The 9,237-nt window shown below is 47.0% G+C and overlaps 1 protein-coding gene across 1 annotated transcript; it reads left to right on the top strand.

Annotated features, from left to right (window-relative positions):
• The first annotated feature begins 2,367 nt into the window (after nt 1-2,367).
• On the top strand, nt 2,368-4,048 carry LOC147973643 (uncharacterized). The gene is made up of 4 exons (XM_087524744.1): nt 2,368-2,394; nt 3,169-3,276; nt 3,383-3,448; nt 3,638-4,048. The coding sequence occupies exons 1-4, from the start codon at nt 2,368-2,370 to the stop codon at nt 4,046-4,048; spliced, it is 612 nt and encodes a 203-aa protein (XP_087380870.1).
• The last annotated feature ends 5,189 nt before the right edge of the window (nt 4,049-9,237 follow it).

The following is a 9,237-nucleotide window of genomic DNA, read 5'->3' as shown; positions in this document are numbered from 1 at the left end:
TCTGGCCCGAACGAAAGCCCTGTTTTCTACTAGTGTTCTCGAGGCAGGTTGGCCGCCGGCAGTTCCGAAGGTGGTTGGGGTTGCAGATCTGGGCAAAGTCGTGGCCTTTGATGGCTTCGTGGTGGTCTCATGGCGGGGCGGCGGCCCTGGCGGTGGGAGTCGCGCGTTGGTCGTGGGCGGATTGCGCGGCTCAGATGCGGGCAGGCAACCATGGCCGCTTGGGCGGCATGGCTGCGGGTGCTGCTGGACCGGGATGGCGGTGGATGAGTTGAAGCACCGGGGTACATCACCTATCCAATCTGTGCATTGGTCGACGGTGACGGCATCCGTGGACGTCGTGTTCTTCTTGCGGACTCCGCCGTGGTACTTCTAATCCTTTCATCTTACTCCGGATGAAAACTTGATCTTTGGATCGGGCGATGGCAATGTTGGGTCCGGCGCGTCCGTCGCACCTCCTCCCGGACGATTGCTCCTCATGGTGGTGGTCTCCGTCGGCTCTAAGCGGATTCGTTTTGCTAATCTTCGGGTGTTTTGTGGTCGTTGAGGTTGTGTGTCGGTGCCCGGCATTCATGTATCTTGCCTTGAGTGTGTGTGGCGTGCGTTTGTATCGAATGCTTCGATGTTGTGTTCCTGCTTTATATATAAAGTGAAGGAAATCCTTTTTCTTTAACTAGTCCGCGGATCGATGCTTATATGGAGACTGCTGACTGGTCCGCGAGCGACGAGCGTCAGCAATGGAGTATAATCTGTAGGCTCGCCGGTCATGTCCTAAGTACGTGGATTTGTTATTATTTATACTCGGGAGTGTTGGATTATAGATGGACTTAGGCCCATATATAACAAAATAATTTTTAGTTAATCTCTAAGCCCCATTTAGATGCATGGCAAGTGGTTGAAAGTTTAGTCACATACTGCTACAGTAAGAAGAATGAGACCCTTTTATAAGGACTGCTCTACCATATGCCATTGGAAACTTGGGAATAGGAGTTGTACACGCGCGTTCCTCTTTCTCTCCCGTCTACTTCGTCACGACGCGCGCGTCGCGCCGCGAGTTTCAAGAATGGGCCGAGCTGAAGCTTATTTTTTCCTGTCTGAACTGGTTAATTAATCTTAGATTAAGTAACGAGTCGCTTACGGAAGTGCCGCTGTTCGACACGTTGGGCCGTTGGCTGTTTGTGGACTCGGTCATGGGCCTGAGCCCAGGCCCATCTACCCGACGGCCTATATAAGAAGGCGCTGGCAGTGGAGTGAACCCTAACTCAGTTCATTCACTTCCTCTCGCACAACCTTAGCCATCATCTACTGTTCCTCTCTTTGTGCTGCTTCCAGCGATCCCATCTCGACGACCGCTTGCACTGTTGGTTGGGAGAGTAGGTGCCTCCGAAAACTTGTCGTTTGAGATCCTGCCTGGGAGAACGGCAATAAGGTTTTTGGAGAGCGTCTCGACGCGACTGCTCCCAATCCATCACCATCCGCGTCTACTTCCCCTGCATCGACTCCATGGCTGACGACTAAGCCACCAAAAAGGACACGGCCGATGCCGAGGCTGCCACCACCACCGCCGCGTTGGCCTGGCCAACCGGAGGGTACGACTCGTTCATCCCCTATTTGCTCGTTTATGTGTTGGCCGTATATATATTGTTCATAGATGTTTCGGTTCTATATACTGTACGTGTGCACATACTTAGATCTCGCTATGAGATGCATACTGTATTTACCATGTTTACTATATACTTATGGATTAGATCAACCGCCTCCCATCGCTATGCTGTTGCCGCCCCTGGCCATCCCTCTAGCCCTGGTGGTGGCCGGTTTTTTCCGGCGAACTTGCACCACCCCCACACCTCTAAGATAGATAATAGGATCCGGCGAGCTCACCACCCTCGCACTCCTAAAATAGATAATGGGGTAACCTTCTCCGGCGAGCTCCTTCCTTCCCTTCACTGTTTCTACCTTCATGTGAAATCATCTTACCCAAGTTGCGTTTTCAGGCGACTGACATGCAGCTAAACTTGAAAACTATATGGGAAACTCAGTTCACTACCTCGTTCGTGGAAAACATGATGTAAACTTCTTCGGTTACAAGGAATCAGTCCACAAGCTTGTGCAAACCACATATTAGATCACTTGACAGTTAGACACTATGATAATCTGCATAAATATACATGTACGTGTACATGTTATAATCTGCTTACAAGGCCCGCATTCATTTTGAGTTTTTTTCGAGATCTCCAGTTAGACCAACACAATATATGGGTAGTATGTTACAAAAGTCAGATCATTGGGGAAAAAGTAGAATACGAACTCAGCTATACTTTTATTGCATATAATTAATACTCAAAATTGATGATCAAGGTTGGCCTCGAAATGTCCACAGGCCTTGTAAACCAAGAAGTTAGTACTTTTTTGAAGTAACAGACCTAGCGTGCTCGACAGGTAGTTGAAAAAATTGTCTAAAAAGGGTGGTTGAAAAATGAATTCAAGCAGAGGAGAACACAAAAGTAACGTAGAAAGATAATATTTCCCTTAGGAAAAAAACATAGTGCCCCACATGCTATATCACGTCAAACTTCAAAGCTCACCAAAATATCTTGCAAGAAGAACATGAAGAAAAGTTCACCAAAATATCTTCCAAGAAGAAGATAAAGAAAAGTTCACCAAAATATCTTGCAAGAAGAAGATGAAGAAAGTTAGAGCGAAGCGCTATTTGTTTACTTATTAAACTGACTTGATAAAGGCACAGACATGCCATATCACGTCAAACTTTGAATTTTATCGGACTATAAATGGCCATAAACATTTCCTAAATTTCACCAAACGATCTTGCAAGAAGAAGAAGAAGAAGAAGAAGAAGAAGAAGAAGAAAAGTCAGAGCGTCGAGTGAAGAGCTTCTTATTTGAGGGTTTTTATGGTACCCTATACTGCTACTGGGGAGGGAGCAGTATATGTGACGGTGAAAGCTCTTCTTGTGTTCGTGAAGGGAATTGCTCTGGCGGATCAATATTTCGGAATGCATCGTGCACTCCTGTGAGCTCTTTCCTTAAGTCTTTACAGTGAGCAATAAGACGATGCAAACAATTGATCCCCTTTCGGGAAGAAGAAATTACAGAAAAAAGAAGACACTTATTTGATCTAAGTATTTGTATCTCCGCTTGTCTCTGTGCTCAGGACACAAACATAACGAGCGATTCCAGCGACAGGAGGAAGGCGGCATCAGGAGGGTCAAACAGGGCAAGGTCGTGTCGCCACTCAAATACACACAACCATACAGAAAAGGTACTCCTGATCGATCTCACGTTCTCATTCCGACGCGCATATCTACATTTTTGAACGGAGTGATGCATCACCGTAAAATTTTGCATGGACGACTACGGCTGTGCAGAGGCGAAGGTGCAAGATCAGTGACAGGCTCAGGACCCTGCAGCAGCTCGTCCCTGGATGCAAAAAGGTAAGCTCATACTCAGTTTCCGACATCTACTGTAATCGACGATCACCCACTGACAGTTATGCTTGTGCATATGCTACTCTCCAATCCAATTCTTCAAAGCCTTCTCTGATTGAGCTGAAGCTGCAAGCTTCTAATGACACCTCGCTCTCAAGTCTGAACGATTCTGATGGGCGTTTTTTTTTTGTGCAGAGTAACCAGGCGTCGACGCTGGAGCAGACGATCCAGTACATGAAGTCTTTGCAACAGCACGTCCAGGCAATGAACGTGAGGCCAGCACAAGCAGTGTACCCCGTCATGCAGACGGCATCCGTGCCGGCCGTCGCCGTGCCGCTAGGCGCCCCACCAGCCTCGGCAGCTCCAGGGACGGTGGTCGCGGGAGGATGCGTCCCGCTCCTGCCTGCAGGGATGGCTCCGTTCGGAGCCATGTTTCCGTACCCTCCTTACCACGCCGTGATGATGCCAGCACAACCGCCGCCGGCGGCGGCGGCGGCCCCGTTTTACCTCCCACAGCCGGCAGCCTCTGCTGCCCCAGAGTGGTTGTGCTCCGTCTCCACGAAGCAGCATTACAAAAGGGGGCAAGGGAGGCGGGGGAGATTGTAAGACGGAATCAAGCGACTCGGAGGAAGGAATGGCTAGTCTAGCTCTAGTAACAAAACTAGTTGCTTGGCTGTAGACTACGTGTCCTGATAGGTTTTTTGTAGGTATAGGATTAGGCTTGTTACGACCAAGGCTGCCGGTGATTAAGAGTCCCGTTAGTATTTCCTCCGTCCGAAAATACTTGTTATCAAAACATATCTAAAGTTTTAGATATATCTCTTTTTATTCATTTTGATAACAAATATTTTCGAACGAAAGGAATACTAGCAAAATCATGTACGAATAGTATACACCATATAAGAAGAGAGCGCCCAGCCCGTGACGAGAGGAGAGACGACTCGCGACTCAGTGAGCCTCGATCTAGCGTCGCCGCTGCCGCCACCCAACGCCAGATCCCTCCTCACTGACCCCTTCCCGCGGGTATCTTCCTCCCCTTGCCGCCGCCCGAGGGGCCCTCCGGCGAAGTCAGGATGGCTCCGAGGAAGACGATGGCGAGGCCCTTTTCTAGCTGATCGGCGCTGCTGTAGCGGCTGTGCTCCATGCATCCGGGACGGCGGTCCCCTCGAGAGGCGGCGACATTCTCATTGAGACAGTGCATGCGGTGGCGGCGGGTCAGATCAGATCTGACCTCTACTGCGGCGGCGGCATGGTGGGCCTTGTCTCCAGTCAGATCTGATCCGGCCGGTGCAGCCTACTCCATGCGCGGCGGCGGTGATCGGTGGCGGTCCCCTGCACACGATGCTGGATGGAGGTTCCTCGAGCGGATCTGGGTGAAAACTCTACTTTTGGCATGTTGCCAAGGTCGAAGATGGCGGCATTTTTCTGCGTCGTTCTCTTCTTGAAGGCATCATCGTGGAGAAGCTCTAGACCCCTTTCCGCTACCTTCGGGGAAAACCCTAGATCAGTCAATCGGATGACGGCGGCGTCACGTGTCGTGCCCCTCTCGAGGGCGTCATTCTTGGAGGTGTGCATAGGCTCGAGGGACCAGTGGACGACATCTACGGTGGAGCGGCATTCACTGTGACGCATCGACGTCGTGGAGTCTCGTTGGCGAGGAGCGGCAAAGTCTCAGCGACGGATGCGTGATGATGAACGCGCGTAGGGATGAGGCGCTGTCTGGCGCCATGGGGGCGTCGACGGTAGGCCTGGCAAGGTCGATGTATCGGTACCTGCTCTAAAGATGGATTGATGGAAGACGACGACGACGACTTATGAGTGCGTCGAACCGGTTTGTGCCCCAGACCTGATATGTGGCTCGATTAGGGCCTCCGGCTTTAGATGTTAGGCTAGGTGATAAATTTGGGTATTCGGCTTATACTTTTTGCACCTTTTCATCAATGAATAGGAGTAGCGACATATGTTGTCAAGATGGTGGTTTAGACGTATTGTCGTATTACTTTATAAAATCTTTGTGAATAATTAATAAAGTGACTGCATATCTTCGAGATGCAGAGGCGGAGGTCATCCTCCTTTTCTAATAAAAAAGTAACAAAAGTAGTTTCATCCGCTTGGATTTCTTGATCCTAAATGCTTCATAGTACGCGCACACTTTTTGAGGAATTGAAGCGGCCGTGCTACGCGACAAAGAAATCACACCAGCGGAGTAGTACAGATGCCAGCTTGTCGGGTCACATCAGCGTTCATTTTGGAGTTGCCCGTTTTGAGGGAATGGATCCAGCAGTTAATGCATTCACTGTTTTGCCTTTAATTTTGTTTCAAAAGAAATTCAAAAAGCTATAACTTTTAAACCGCTCATTGCAATTCAGATCTGTCTTCACCATCGAATTTTTCGCGGCGAGATCTTTGAAACTAAATCCCACATAGGTATGTTTCGACTAATTTTTTATGCTAAATTTAGTGCTATATTGTGTGACTTCAATAATGCATTGTGCAACTTTAATACTACATGGTGCAACTTTTTTTCAAAACAGTTTTTGGAGTTGCATGATCTAACTTCATATGTGGTTGCAACCTAGCAACCATGACAACTTGATGTACAACTAATCTACTGCCTCAACCAACTATTTAGTAGTCAATGTGTAACCCTTGCCCCTACACATGGATGTATAGTTGTTTTTTATAGTTGACACACCTTGTCCCACCTCCCCTACCAGCGATAGGTGCAACTTTGTCTGTTATTCGAGCCAACTGCCTATTAATCGATGTGCAACTGCCTATATAGTTTCAATTGGAGGGAATAACAAACAGAGTTGCACAAAGTCTGCTAGGTAGTTGGCCAGAGCAACATATGAAGTTGCACATCTAACAGGCATGGATAGTTAGATGGTGAAAATTCAGCATTCATGAGGGTAGTGAAAAGTTATATATTCACAATAGTAAAAAAAATGCATATAAACAAGGCGCTAAAATTGCACATCCCACTAGAGGGGTGGCTTGGACCAAGGGCTAGTATGAAAATTAAACATCCACGGGGTATGAGGGAAAGTTGCACATCATTGATAGATAGTTGTATGTGGCGGTATCCAAAGTTGCACATCCACTCCTAAACGGTTGGCCGATGCAGCAAACAGTGAAAGTACAACCAGAGACAGGGGGAGTTGCACATCAACTACTAGGCAGTTGGCCTGGGCAACGCATGAATTTGCACATCTCACTAGAAAGAGATAGTTTGGGGGTGGAGTTGCTATCAGTGAAAATTGCAAACCCATGGGGTAGGAGGAAAGTTGCACATCCACTGTCAGGTAGTTGCACATCGACTTCTAGGCAATTGAACAAAATAAAGACTGAATTGCAAAAAAAAAACTGATCGAAACATACTCATGCGGTATCTAGTTTGGAAGAGCACGTCGCGAAAATTACAACGGTGAAAATATATCGTAATTCCGATGCATGGATTGAAAGTTATGCCTTTTAAAATTTTGAAACCACAAATTAAATACACATGAGAATAAAAAATCTTCACCGGGGAGATGGTTGTGCTGGCATTTAATGTGTATGGAAAAAGTAATTAGATGACAAAGGTTTCCTAATTAAGAAGGGGGACAAAAACATTCCTAATATGGTCGGCCGCTTGCTAACCATACCAGGCGGCAGGGCGCTGGCTAGACGGGTCCTTTCTTGATTATTTTACGTTTCCTTTTTTCTTCTGAGTTTCAATGGAGCAAAGACTCGAACTGTAGATCAAGTCAATTATTGTTAGTGTGTATGAACTATGGAGTACTACTTACTACTCTTTGAAGGTCACACGAGGGGTTTATCTAGATTCGGGTCTTTGGAGAGTAATATCCTATGTCTTACAGATCTCATTATTCATGATGATGGAATACCTCAGACGTAGGGTTTGTTGACCCAGTTCCAATGCTAAATACTTACAGAGCGATGGTGATACGACCGACGACGAACGACGACAACAGACGAAGCTTACTGACGAGCTCGACGAGTTGCTTTTACGCCAAGATGCACCACATTACAAAGCTGGCTTCCTCAATACCTATGTGCAAAGCTAGCACACACAACCACGCTAATAGGCAATGCTAGCTAGCTATCAATCTGCTTGTGGTAGATACACAACGCACGCACAACAGCTGATCGATCCAGCCGGAAACACACGTGTACGAAGCGGCGACTTGGATAGCCACAGGAACGTGTCGCTCCCGTTATTACTTTTATTGCTTTGATCAATTCACGGTACTGGTGTCCACAAGGGGTACGTAGATATATATACTACTCAGCCTAGCCAACTAGTACTAATCCTATTCCACGTCTAACACTAATCCTACACAGACACGATGCATACACACGTATACGTACAAGACGCAGACATGAACATTGGGTTTAATTCCAACAATCACCCCCTAAACACGACATCGTCACGTCACTGTATCGACGCTGATCCTTCTTCGTATCTCCAAAAACTTCTCTCGATCCAAAATCTTGGTTAGGATGTCTGTTAGCTGATCATTAGTGTGATTATAGTTGACCTCCTTCTTTCCTTCTTTCACGCCGTCCTCCATGTAGTGATACTTCGTATCAATGTGCTTACTCCCATCATGCCGCACTAAATCCTCGCTAAAAAAGTCGTAGACTCACTGTCAACATCGAGCAGCACTTGTTCCGCATCTTGATTCATGGGGTCACTGTGTAGCCTTCCTAGCCACACATCTTGACACTCTGCTTTACTTGAAGTCGATGTCACCACTTTCTGCTTTCATGACAGCCAGCTTACTATGCTTCCACCAAGGAAATATGTCGCGTCCGAGGTACTCTTACGGTCGTCAACAATTCCTTCCTTGTCACTACCACTATATCTGAGTAGTTTCACCATCTTCTTCTTGCTCAGCTCAAGACAAGGTTTCATTGAAGCGACAATGTGATTGCAATCTTTCATGCCACGTCTTTCAAATACATTGCTTGCATATGCCTCCTGGCATAATGTGATCCCCTCAGGCTTTTGATGTTCATTCATCCCGAGATAGTAACTCAATAGCCCTAGACCATCCATCTTGAAAATCTCCTTCATTTGTAGCTTGAACTTTGCAATCACCTCTTCATCTGCTCCAGTTATCAATAGATTGTTGACGTAGATGCCTACTAGTAGAAGATCCCTTCCTTAACCTCTCTTGTACATCGTATGCTCTAGTGGGGCTTTCTCAAATCCAAGAGAAATCATCGTTTGATCAAGTTTGATGTTCCACGCTCGAGAGCCTTGCCGTAGCCCATACAAGACTTTATGTAGCTTCAGTACCTTGTGTTCCTCTCCCTCTTTGAGGAATCCCGGTGACTGATTCACATACACATCTCCTTCTAACTCGCCATTTAAAAACACGGATTTTACATCCATGTGATGTATCTTCCATGATTTCTGAACCGCGAGAGCGATGAGTAGTCTCACCGATTCCATCCTTTCAATAGGAACGAACACTTCTTCGAAGTCCACACCTTCATCTTGCATGTATTCTTTGGCTACTAGCCTCGCTTTCTGCTTCACGGACCCATCGATATCTTTTTTTATCATAAATTCCCACTTGAGATCCATGGCTTTTTCATTGTTGGAAAGATCCACAAGTTCCCATGCATTATTGACGGGGATCGACCTCAACTCCTCTTCCATTGCCTGACGCCAACACTCCTTCGTGTTCGCATTCTCGAAATCCGCCGGTTCCTCGGCTTTTGCTAAACACCGTCGCGCACTCATTTCCACTTGGTTTCAAAGTACTTCCTCTGAACAATGG

This window comes from Triticum urartu, chromosome 5A, assembly GCF_056163025.1.
Source record: "Triticum urartu cultivar PI428250 chromosome 5A, HENAU_Tu73, whole genome shotgun sequence".
Classification (NCBI taxonomy): Eukaryota; Viridiplantae; Streptophyta; class Magnoliopsida; order Poales; family Poaceae; genus Triticum; species Triticum urartu.
Note: the sequence above shows the minus strand (reverse complement) of the source record. Positions and strands in the feature narration are given on the sequence as shown.

Bases quoted from the DNA above. Each gene is read 5' to 3' on its own strand.
- LOC147973643 (XM_087524744.1), top strand. From the start codon at position 2,368: ATGTCCACAGGCCTTGTAAACCAAGAA. The intron at 2,395-3,168 runs GTTAGTACTTTT...CTCTGTGCTCAG, and splicing joins CAGGCCTTGTAAACCAAGAA to GACACAAACATAACGAGCGA. The intron at 3,449-3,637 runs GTAAGCTCATAC...TTTTTTGTGCAG, and splicing joins TCGTCCCTGGATGCAAAAAG to AGTAACCAGGCGTCGACGCT.